Genomic DNA, 12,558 nt, shown 5'->3' on the forward strand with positions numbered 1-12,558 from the left:
GCACATATGTTGTTAAGGTTTTACCAGTTCTCTCTGCTGCCTTTGCCCCAGACCCCGTTTTTGTATGCAGAGAGCTCTGGAAATGTACAGGTTGTACTAGAGGGATGCAGCTTTAGGCTGTCCCCTGATGGGACACGTTTAGAGTTTGTCCTTTTAGCCAGCTCTGACGTAACAGCAGAACTATATTATGTACCAGGATTCTCAGAGTTATCCAAGTGTCTATTTTAGTTTGCATCCAGAATTTTTAAATTTCTAAGACCTCAGTTGGAAACTAGTGTTTATATAGAGATGTACAACATAAATAAAAATGTTCATATTCTATTCTGATTGCTTCAAAAGATGGTGTTTTAGTCCTTTTATGAGAATAAAATCCTTCAAGAGAGAGTTCTAAATTGAATTCCAGCTGGCTTTATGCCATGTATTTACAATATCTGGTGTTGGCTTGTGTGGGTAGTTTAGGGCAGGATCTGCATTGAAGGGAATGTTCTTCCTGGAAAATCTTCTGTTACAGCTGTGTGTGAAGTTGAAAGTTTAACAGTGTGCTGTTTTCCATGTGTGTATTAGAGAGAATGAAACTGCAAAAAAGTAAAGGAAACATTCCCTTCTGTAAGAAAGGTGACTAAGATTCCTGCTAAATTTAAATTTCAGGGTATTAGGAGAACAACCCACTTGCAGAAATGGAGGATGCTAACTTAACCAACCCTGTCTAATCTGCAACTTCAGCAAACAGTTCCTAAATCCCCACATCACATCAGTCTATACAGCTGTCCTCACTTTCATAGAAATAATCATGGCAAAGCACCTGGTCCTATTTATACAAGTCTTGAAGAATTTCCATTCCAGGTTACATCCCAGACTTAGATTTGCTTTGATCTTGTGTACAGCAAAGGGGTTTGTAAAAGAAAGATCCTTATAAATTTGTTGCAGTTGCAGTAACTGCAGAAGACTTTTTTTTTTCATAGTTGATTACTCAGAGACTTAAAAACACCTATTATGAACAGAACATTCAAGTAATTTCTTTCAAGATGTTTTATGCATAAAATAGAAGATAAAGGAATAGAACCTGTGCTTTAAATTCAGGGATCTTGACATAGCACTGACTACTTTTTACCCTTTTATGCTTGTGTAAACAGAAAAGTACAAAAGAGAAAGTGTTTGTGGCTTCATAAATGATAAATAGAAGATGTCTATTTGAAAAAAAATAGTGCTCACAAATTTGTCTTGCTAATAGATTTTTGTTGAAGTTCCTGCCTTACAATGAGAAACTGTGTATTTAAACTACTTCCAATGAGATACAAAGTTTTTTTATTTCAGTTTTAATGTGCTTTAAAATTATGTTTAAATTACATTATTGAGATACAGGCAGACAAAATTTTCATTAATCATGTCTGTTTTCTTGTTTTAGGCTTTGAATTTGGCATATTCCAGCATTTACAGCAACTACAGAAATTTTGTTGGTCCCCCTCACTTTAAAGTCATTTGTAGACTTCTTGGATATCAGGGCATTGCTGTGGTGATGGAGGAGTTGCTGAAAGTTGTCAAGAGCCTGGTATGCTAATTGTCTTTATTATTCTGCTAGTCCAAATGGTTTCTTTTAGGAAATGTCTCAGGAAAAACAATGTGAAAGTGAAAGCCTGGATAAAAATAATTACAATAACTTCAATTGAAATTCTATATAAGCTGTGCTTGACAGGACTCAATATCTTGTGTGAGTGATAGAAAGAAGTGAAGAAGTGCCTTGGTGCCCTGACCAGTGTTTTGAAAACTTTGGATTCTTCATTGGAGACTAATTAAATTTGTAGTGACCTGAGCTGTTAGGGCCTAGATAAGCTCTGGAAAAGTGTGAGTATTTTAAATTAGTTGATTTCAACTTGAAGACCGTACTCTACATTCACTTCCTTGATATTTTTTGAGAACAGCTGTAGTGTGCATTCTGCCTGGCACCTAACTTCAGGGCTCTCATTAATCACTCATGGATGACTCCTTAACAACAGGAGTTTAACCTTTGTGCTTGATTAGCAGTGCTGCTCAGGCCAGTTTTGAAGACATTATCCACACAGCCTGGGTATCCTGTATTGGAAAGGGCCTTCTTTGTAACTGGGAGGAGATTGAGGCTGTTTGCTGTACTAGTAGAATCTATATATACAGCCATAGTGCATTGCAGTTAATTTAAGCTAAAGAAATTATATTTTCCTCCCTGTTGCTTGTAGGAGCATGCTGCCAAAATAATCCAACTGTACAGGGAAAGCTGTGGTATTCATAATCATACTTCAGGCACTTGACACATTTGGCAGTTTGTTTACAGTGATTCCCACAATGTACTAAGTGTGTTTTTGATGTTCTAGAAAGGGTGAATCCTGTTTGAAAAGGTGCTATAATTTAATCTTCAGGGGAAGAGGAAAACAGTTTTATTTTTCAGGGTTTGAGTGTCAAGTATTGATTTGTTGTGTTTTGTGAGAGGGGTTTTTTTTATAACTTAGTGGTAAATTGTCTCAATTCATTGAAGGTGGCATTGAACACTTGGTCACTTATAAAGAAGGTTAAAAGGCCTGAGGGAGGGTATCCTGCAAATGTTTGATGCAGATGATCAGATTTAGGGGGACAGAAAAGTTCGAGTTTTCTAGTGGTAGGAAGACAGACTGGAGGCTGAAACTATCTCAACTGGTATGTCCAGAAGAACCAGTTTGGGCTGTTGCAGCCATTCCTAATCAAAAGGACTTTTTCATATTGCTTTTGAATACATTTGGATGCTTTTTGAACTGTTTTGAAAGCCTTCAAATGCAACTTTTTAACCAAAAACCTAGAAGTTAGTTAGACAGTAAAGAGTCTGTAAGAGAAAAACATGTTTTCCTCTTTTTTACCTTCCTGGCCTTGTACCACTCTTCTTGTAGCAAAGGTAGCTAATGCCATGTGAACTCTTTAAATTTGAAAAAGTTACATTTAAAAGATGATGGCTGGCAGAATTAAATGTAAGATTTTTTGAACTTCTTCAGTTCATGTATAGTTTGAATGCAGTTTGTTGTAAAGTTTCATAGCTCAACAGCACTGACATGTTTGCATACATCTGTTTTCTCTTAGTTACAAGGGACCATTCTTCAGTATGTCAAGACCCTAATGGAAGTGATGCCTAAGATCTGTAGGTTACCAAGACATGAGTATGGTTCTCCAGGTTAGTTTGTGTTTGATGTTACCTTAGCAGCCTTAATAAGGTGATACTAACCACTGTCTTCTGAATCTCTCATATCTGTCTTTCTCTCCCTCCTTTTTCTCCTGATAATCAGTTTTTAGCCTGGCTTTGGTTTTTTGTTTCTTTTTTTTTTCCCATAAAAAGAATTAGAGAATGCTGTGCTTTCTGAAAGTACTTAATGAAGTTTTAGGACTTCTGCATATAGGACAAAAGGATGACAATCTGTATAGAGACAGCCTTATGCCATAATTGATCTTTGAGCTGAGATGTCCACAATAATTTCTGTTTCTCATCTTTCTCATAAGTGTGTTGAGCTTTTGCCTCAGCAAGTTAGCCTCTCACATATTTTCTGTTTAATTTAGATAACCCAGCCTCTATTCCCTTTTCTTTTGCCCTCACCAAATGCAAGATAAAAGGGGTGATACTGCTGGGAGGCAAACTGGTCCTGCCAGAATAGTTATGTCTGAGGCTTGTGTGGGGTACATCTTAGCCTCTCAACAGGAGGTGTGACAGTTGCAGAAGAAGAAATGGCATTGAAAGCTGCTTGCCACTCTGGAGAAATAATTGGCTAATTAGTATTTATCACATTGTTCACTGAAATTCTGAATCTGCTTTCCCCTTCAAAATATTCCTCCTTCACAACTTCTAATTAACACAAATTAGTCCTTCCATGTGCCACCCACCTCCTGAGTTTATTTTTCCAGAGTCACTTAGTTTTATTAAATGCCACTCCAGCTGGAATGAAGTTGGGTTTTTTCTGCTTCCCACAGCTTGCTTGACGTTCATTACCAATGTTAAACGAAATTGAGGTCTTACTAAGTGTTTCCTTCCTGTTTTTCTCCCTGGAGCATAGAAATGGATGAATCATGGTAGTTAGGAGTATAAAAATAATCTCTCTGAGGCTTTTAGCCATTCATTAATGTCTGACCACAAAACCATTAGGTATTCTGAAATATAGATAATGCATCACTACGATCTGTGATGTTACAGGTCACACTAGGAAGCTTGCCAGAAATCCTCACTTGTAAGGGCTAAATATTTGGCAGGAGATGCCCAGGGATTTTAGGAGAAACCTTTCTCTTAAGATTGGAAGACAATCCATCCAATAGGAAAGGCAGAACTGTACTGGTGCAATGGTAACAAACTCTTTTGACCTCATATTTATTCTTCCAAAAGAAATGCCATTTGTTTAGATGCTACTGTACCAAGAGATCAAAGCAACTCTTGGTTTTACAATAGAATATCATACTTAGTTTTAGAATTGGACTGGATCTCAAAACCCCACCTGATTCTCCACTCCTTTTCTGCCCCTGTTCCTGTCAAGTTTTTTCTTAACACATAGTTTTCATGTTCTGAACTATTTCTAGCAGAGGACACGTAATAACCCCCTGGAGAGTCACTTCCAAGAAATGCAGAGACAGCCTTTATAGCACTGTCATGCTATCTCTCTCTTTCCAAGTTAACAGACAGAAAAGGCTTGTGGAAGATCAGGACACCTCCATCACTCACTCACAGCAGGGAAAAACTGCCCTGTGCTCCCTGGCACCTCCCCATCATGGAGCTGTCTGCCCTTGGAACAGCACTGGCTGATGAAGGAAAATGTTCTCTGTGATGAGGATGTGCTGTAGGTTTTAGCCTTCATCAGGAGAGGAACTGTCAGACTGTAGAAGGGCAGGCTTAAAGTGTCCTCTTGTTTCTGTGCTAAATTCTCCTCTTCAGCAGTTTTTGCCACACCTTGTTTATGTGCTTTGTCACAGAAAATGCAAACCAATACACACCAACTGTTGTCTGTTCCCTCCTCTGCCTCCAAAAGCTTCCTCAGAAGTTGTTAGTTGTAGTAGTAAGCCTGAGTGCTGTGGGGTATGTTTGTGTGCTGCTTCTATTCTTTCATAACAAATCATTTAATAACTTCTTTATAACTGGCACAACCTACGTATACAGTGCACAACTGTGATTTCATTCTTTAGATGAAATATGTAGATTCTCATCTATCTTGAGGTAACATGCATTTAATAATTCAGAATTAATTTCCTGAGTCCATTCTCCATGTGCAAAGTGATTTAAGCACACTTAGAAGTAAGCCTCTAGCTCTTTCATGCACTTCAGACTCTTCATTTGAAGAGTTTTGTTTGGACTCTGCTGATTGCAGTTCCTTGGCCCCTACAAAATCAACTTTCTAGATTTGTGGATTTCTAAATGGTGATTTATTGCTGCTAAAAGGAGCAGGGTACAGAGAGTAGCATCAGAGTTGTTCAGGACTCCTCTTTGCCAATGGGTTTGTTTCCATAGGAACAGTCTAAAGCAGTGGGGAACTTGTTCATCTTGTAGTCATAAAAATATTTGTCTAAAAATACATTAAGCATAAGGATTTTTAAAGGGACCTTTTAAAGTTGCTAAAGCTCTTAAAGGAATATTTGCCTTGCAAGAGTTTGAACTTGAAATTTCCTCTTGGAAGTAACATTTTCTTCTGCTATTTTTTGAGTATTTGAACATGTCATTTCTGCTTTTGATGAATGAGTATCCAGCCACTCTGAAGTGTCATTGAATACCCATGAGGAAAAGTAGTTTGTCAGTTCTGCTGTGAGATAAGGCTTTTGTCACTGGTATACCACCCCTCTAAAAGAAACTTTATAAAAGATCAATGACCTTAGCAAAATATAAACTTCACAAGAGAGTAGCCAAATTGTCTATTTTTTCCTAATTTACATTTCCATGTTTCTTCTTTAAAGAAAAAAAAAATAGCAACACCAAACAAAAGAAACAGAACACTCAAAGCTGGTGCAGGACAAAACACATGTTATCCCAGGTCATAATTCCTGCATACATTGCTTAAACTGCATACACTGCTTAAACTTGGTGAATATTTCCATTGAAAGGAATGAATGGCAGCACTATTGAAATGCAGAGTTAACAATGTCTCTTGTAAGCTAGAGAAGTATTTGGTTGCAGCATTTGAAGGTCGTTTGAAGTGAACATAAACTAAAGGTCATTATAGCACTCAATTTCTTGGGAGCAGATTTGCTACTGCAGATTAGTAGACTTTATTTGATAATAGTTGTCAGTTCTTTGCAGAAAATAACCCAAAACACAACTAGACCAGGAATTATGAGATCGAGTTTGTTTGTAATCAGAAATTCAATTCTAGAATTAATAGCTCATTTTTGTCTTAATCTTTGAGGTGCCAGAATTGTTACAAGCTCTGGAAGATGTTTGATTTCAGTCTGTAGGTGTGAATTGAGAAATGAAAGGTGACCAAAGTGAAGGAATCCAGCCAACTTTGAGTTACATGTGTTGATTTGCTCTGACTTCCTAAATTAATCAGTATACAGACTGCACAGCTAAAACTTGGCATCTGCTGTTTGAGTGCTGTTGAGATAGGATTTTGGAAGAAGAGAGACAACCTAATCCTTAACTAATCTTCTGTACTTTGCTGGAGCTATTCTATATCTGCAGCCTTTGCTTCTGTTGAGATCTGTGTTAATCAGAAACTGGGATTATATAATCAATTATTATGACACCTAATGTCGTCCCATCTGCAGGATTAGAGGGATTTAATTAAAACTGCTCTCTTGGAGAGGAGGAGCCAAAAACCTTGATTCATTTACCTTGCAAAGTTCTGTGTATATGTAACTAATTCAGTGACTTATGAATTCCACCCACAAACAGAATTAGAGGAAGAATGAAGGTTGCAGGCAATTAAATGAAATTAACTTTCCTAAGACACTTGTTCTTTTCCCAGGGCTTTGGTAGGCATGCATATCTTTCATAAAATACACATCTTTGTACTGTGCCCAGAAGTGCAATTTGGAATGGCATTGCTCAAGCATTAATGAAAACATGATGTATTTTTGCCACAGGACTCCACTGGGGAGCAGATTGGTCTTTCATCAGAAGCAGCCTGTGTAGCTCTGTAAACTTCCTTCTGTTTTGCTTGTAAATCAAGCCCTTGATCCAAAGGGAAGAAGTACACTAATGATGGCAGCTTTTGGAACACCTGCATGCTAAATACTGGCTGTCAGATTTTCAAAATAATATCACAATTTGTTCATGAATGTGTGTGGGTGTGCATATTTATTTTTCTGTATACGGAGACTGGGGCTTTGAGTGAAGAAATGAGGAACTTTGTTAAAGACTTTGAGAGGAGCTCTGTCATCTAGAATGACTGTAAAAGACAGTAAGTAATTTATGGTATGAACCTCAAGCCTCTTTGACTTTTACTATACTGCTGCTTTTGGGTGGACTTGATATCTCATTTTGGTTTCAGTCACACCTTCAGTATGAGTCTCTTGTTTCTGGTCAGAGTTCTCTGTGCTGCTCCTGGTTTCTCTCTGTGCTATTCTGTTCCTTTATATTTGCTTTAGGTGACATGAGTTATTCTCAGGTAGGGGATTGAGTGGAGTCTGAAAACTCTACTCTTTTCCATCATGACCAGTGGTTGTTTCCATGTTGCAGCAGCAGAATCTTCCTTGCTGTTCTGCTCAGCTTCTGTTCCTCACCAAGCTGCTCTCCACCCACCATCCAAAGTGAAGGGAAGAGCATGTCCCATGGCCATGCATGTCACCAATGTCCTGTTTGCTCAGATAGTGCTTTCTCTCCATGGAGAAGTCTACAGTTCCTCATGTGTTTCAAGGCATGTTCCAGGCCTTCTGTTGGTTCACCATCAATCTCTGTGTATGTGGCACAGATCATAAGACCAGAAACATTGGTAGGTGTTCGATTTCCTCTGTGGCACAAACTTAAGTCCAGGATAGTACATCAGACTTTTGTTAGCAGAAAGTATTGGAATGAGGAAAGTATTTGACTTCTTAGAAGACCTTTCTTTCTGGATGTGGAAATCTTTTCATCAAGAAGCACAAAAGAAATATTAGGGTATATAACTAAAAAACACTGGAGATTTGTGATAAAGCTGATTTCAGTTCCCTAACTTCACATTTTCTTCCTAGTATCAAAAACTTTTTGGGGAAAAGTGTTCAACTTTTTCAGTGTCATCTTTAGAATGGGAGTTCCAGTATTCAGCGCTGCAGCATCCCATTGCCACGGTGGGCAGGCATGTTTAAATGACAAACACAAGTGTTCACTGCTCCTCACACACCTGGGGATTGTGACTGACTGGTATCCTATAGTGTTCAATGAACACTGACAGCCTTTCCCACAGCTTTTCCATTCCACAATCCCTCTATTGTGGGGAGGTGGGAATTGGTGATATACTGGCACTGGTTGCTTTTCAGCTAGTTGTAAATGTGTTACCTTGGAATAATCAAGCTCAGCAAGCCCTTGCTCTGTCTAACCCTACTCCATCAGTTTTTCAGTTCTTTTTCTCTCAAATCACCAAAGTACTAAAGTTAGGTTTAAAATTCACCTCCAGTCAATACATGTGGGAGCACTCATTACCTGTTAATTTTCTATTGACAAACAGTTCTTTGAGATGTAACAGAGCCAGCTGTGCATCCTCTCATCTTGCACTTCACTGATGTTTTGTGCTACTAATTTTAATAATATGAAGCTTTCTGTAGAAGTTTGTGGGTTACCTATGTAATTCTTTCTTTCACTGTATGTTTTCAAGTACCTCTGCTGAATTTGAGGAATTTGCTTGGAAGAGATGCACTGCAGGCTGGATTTCATGTTTTTGTGCTCTCTCCAACCACTGTCTTGCTGGGTAGATAGCCAAGTATGATCTCCTGTATGAGAAGTGTTCATCAGTTGTGTCAAAGAAATCGTGGACAGGTTCTGAAGGGCATCTGTGTTCTCTTTCCTTGTCTTCTCTCAATTGCTTTTAGTGCAGTTGGGTGGAGATTTATCTGGCTTGATTCAGTGTAATGGAAATGAGCTGCCAAGTGCAGCATGCAATTTGAAAGCTTTTTATTATGCATCTCCTTCTCAGTCAAGTGTTTTGGTGGCTTTTTAGAAAGGACAGGCTTGTGCAGAAAGATGGAGAAATGCTGCTAAGAATTAACTTGTAAAAAGCTGAAGATCTGTCTGACCTACTGTAGTTCTCTGCTCTTCCTCTCCCATCCTGAAAATGGCTTTAACCTCTGGAAAGTAACCAGACTGGGTCTCTGCAGAGGCTGTGGTTTCCTGGGCTTCTCCCTAATCAAGGGACTGTGCAGCCTTTCTGGGGCTGGAGGGCAAGGAACTGGAATGTTAATGCATCACCATTGTTTAGCAGAAGTTTGATGGAAAAGACACGTGCTTATGTAAACTGTGTGGGTTTTAAAATCATAATTTTAGCTGTTTTTTAGCAGCTTTTGCAAGACTTTGACAGAAACTGGCACTGTCAGTGTCATAGCCTGACACTACCAATCTTTCCTATATCTGAGCTCTCTGTCCCTTGCTGGCTCTGTCATCCATGAAAACAGCAGCTGTGAATTGAGTGTGTCAGTGGTGCAGTAGGTTGGGGGAGGGTGGCTGGAACAAGACTTAAAGCAGATGAGAGCTCCAGTCTCTCTTCCTGCTCCTGTGCATTTTCTTCTTACCTCTTATACTGGCTCCTTTTTCCAGGAGTGAAAAGCTAGGCATCCCACTTTGCATGATTTGTCCAGTTGAAAAGGTCAGTGCACTAGCTTAACACTTCATAATCTCTGAGTTTTAATGCATTTAAATGCTGCTCCTTTCAGTTTCCTCTAGGCTGCACATCTGGAGATAAAATCTCATGTGCTGTTATGTGGAGAGGGAACTCTAAACCTGCACCCTTGATTATTTGCATTCTGAAACAGTGTATGGATGCACACTTGTGCAACCTCTGAATAGACAAATTAGTTAGAAAAGGGCTTTTGAAGCAGCAATTGAAATTAATCCTAATCTCTATGACTCTTATTCACATGGCCAGTATCTTTCCTGAGGTAACAGTGTTCCTGTGTGCTCATCACTAGATTTTGTTCTGGCTCCTGAGACATTTTTTTTCCACTTCTCTTCTGATTTCAGGTATCTTGGAGTTTTTTCACCATCAGTTGAAGGACATTGTTGAATATGCAGAGCTGAAGACTGTCTGCTTCCAGAATTTACGGGAAGTGGGAAATGCTGTCCTGTTTTGCCTCCTCATCGAACAGAGTCTGGTAGGTGCCTGCTGTGCTAGCTTAAAATCCATCTGTCTCTCAAAATGTACTCTCATATTTTTGTTACTAACGTCATCAATAACAAGGTTGAAATCTGTGAGTTTGCTGTTACTGATGGGCAGATGGGTAGAAGCAGTTCCCTGCACTCATCTCTTAAGAGTCTTGCAGGGGCTTTCATGTCTGTGAGATACAGTGATGCCTGACATTGCTGGGTGAGAGACGTTGCCTCTTGCATGGTACCTGAGGATCTGACATTGCAATTTTAACCAAAAATTATAATCACATATGGCACTCCTGCAGCCAGTCACAGTGTGGCCACTCTATATCAGTGAGCTGTGCATCTGGTACTGCTCTATTCCTTTCCTGCATGTCATTCCTGTTGAGGTCTGAAAGGTTAATGTGGATATCCTTGTACATCCTCCATGTTGCTTGGATGGCTGACAGTGGTGCAGAAATTCACTCATCTGTCCTAGCTTGAACAAAACTGTGAAACATGTCGGTCTTCCAGCTGCTTCTGATCTACCTAGAGTCTATCTTACACTGTGTAAACTCACCTACTGCTGAGGGCACAGTGCTACAAATGATCTTTATCCCTACCTCTAGTTTCCTTTTCCCACCCTTCTTCCATGTTATTACTATTTGCTGTTCAAACAAGATGCCCAGACCTGTAATTTCTTTGTTTTGGGTGCGTACAGAAAAAAGGTGGGCATTGATAATAGATCAGAACAGCAACAGGTGTGCTGGCTTCCCTTTCTTTACCTGCATGGTGCTGTTGGTGGGGGGTCTCTTCCTGCTGTGCATACAGGCACCCTGCCCAGGCTGTGCATGGTGCTGCTGAGGTTGGGCAGCACACAGAGATCTTTGCTGACTGCAAAGCAGCCACGTCATTTCCTCAGCAAGCTGGCTGGGGGCCTGCTGTTGGACAAAAATAAACCCTCATAGAAGGCTGCCAGTGTTAGATAAGGTAACAAAGACATGCTGTTCCTCAGGGTTCCTGCTCATGGTGTTAGAGGATCCCTCCCTTGTGGAAGAAAGTAATTGTAGGGCCAGATGACAAGCAGCAAGCCTGTAGTCAATAGTGGCACAGCCAAGGCAGAATAAGGAGCTGGATTACTTTGGATTCAGACTGAGTGGGTGTATGGCGAGAGGCCAGGCAGGCAAGGGCCCTCACTCCATCCTGGGAGGGTTGAGGGTGTACCAGAGTGACACCAGCATGGAGGCACCTTTGGGACACCACCAAGGTTACCCTTTGCAGTCATACCCGTGCTTGCTGCCTCTCCTCTTGCTTTGTCCTCAGTCAGGCCCCCATGTCCTGTCATGTATTTCAGTGTTTTTCCATTGTGGTCATCCATCATTATTAATCTAGACTTTAGCACAGTGCAAAGTGTAATTCTGGGTATATCTGTGATAGTGGGTGGGTCCTGTTCATCCTGACTGCCAAACACATGCATTTCCCTGGCTGACACCAAGGAATTAGACCTGGAAAGGGTGCATGAGCCCCAGAACTCTAGCCTTACTAAGAGTATGGACAATGACCAACTTTTCTAAATGAATGTTGAGAGATTACAAATTAGTAGAGTCTCTGCTTCAAAAATGAGGAGAGGGTCATAGCAAGGTCATGCATCTGTTACTGGTCATCTCTGCATTTTCCCTGTGTGTACACACAGGAGCAGAGAAACAGGAGACATGTGTCTTCCTTCCCCTTGTCCCTAAAGATGTAAAATATTTCCTAAGACAAGATTCTCTGCTGTTCTATGTCTCAGCCTGCCTGGCAGGGAGACACTCCCACCACGATAAGCTCCCATTAGGATAATGGGTTGTGGCTCTGGTAAAAATAACCAAGCAGTGAGTCATCTTCTTCCCCTTTTTGTCTGTGCAGGAGCTGTCTGCCACTTTCCCACCGAAATTACTCATTCTGCATTAGTTTATTTAATAAATACCCTGTCCCTTATGAACTGCCAGCCGAGGGTGGGAGGGGAGTTGCTGGAGTTTGTTTGGGAGCTCGGAGTAAGCTGGTGAAATGGTCCTTGGGAGTGGTCCATGGGGAGAGGCAGGGCTGGGAGCGGCTCCTTGCCGCGGTGACAGAGGCTGGCTGCCCTCTGGTGTTCCTGCAGTGGCATCGGCCTGCATTTGCAATCCCGTTGAGAGGGACTGGTGTGGTTTGGGATTGATGCCTCTGTCCTAAATGCCTCTCGTTTTCTTTTTGTCCCAGTCTCTAGAGGAAGTGTGTGACCTGTTGCACGCGGCGCCATTCCAGAACATCCTGCCCAGGGTTCACGTCAAAGGTACCTGCAAAGTGAAAATACCTTCCTGGGTCAT

General features: G+C 40.6%; 1 protein-coding gene across 2 annotated transcripts in view; it reads left to right on the top strand.

Annotated features, from left to right (window-relative positions):
- CYFIP1 (cytoplasmic FMR1 interacting protein 1) overlaps positions 1 to 12,558 on the top strand; it is a 72,417-nt gene that overhangs the window by 55,305 nt on the left and 4,554 nt on the right. For both annotated transcript variants that reach the window (XM_079315219.1, XM_079315218.1), the window contains exons 24-27: positions 1,406 to 1,549; positions 3,079 to 3,169; positions 10,109 to 10,239; positions 12,452 to 12,524. In XM_079315219.1, the coding sequence (XP_079171345.1) occupies positions 1,406 to 1,549; positions 3,079 to 3,169; positions 10,109 to 10,239; positions 12,452 to 12,524 (439 nt within the window). The remainder of the gene's footprint in view (positions 1 to 1,405; positions 1,550 to 3,078; positions 3,170 to 10,108; positions 10,240 to 12,451; positions 12,525 to 12,558) is intronic.

The sequence above is a fragment of the Erithacus rubecula genome (assembly GCF_903797595.1).
Source record: "Erithacus rubecula genome assembly, chromosome: 1".
Taxonomy (NCBI): domain Eukaryota; kingdom Metazoa; phylum Chordata; class Aves; order Passeriformes; family Muscicapidae; genus Erithacus; species Erithacus rubecula.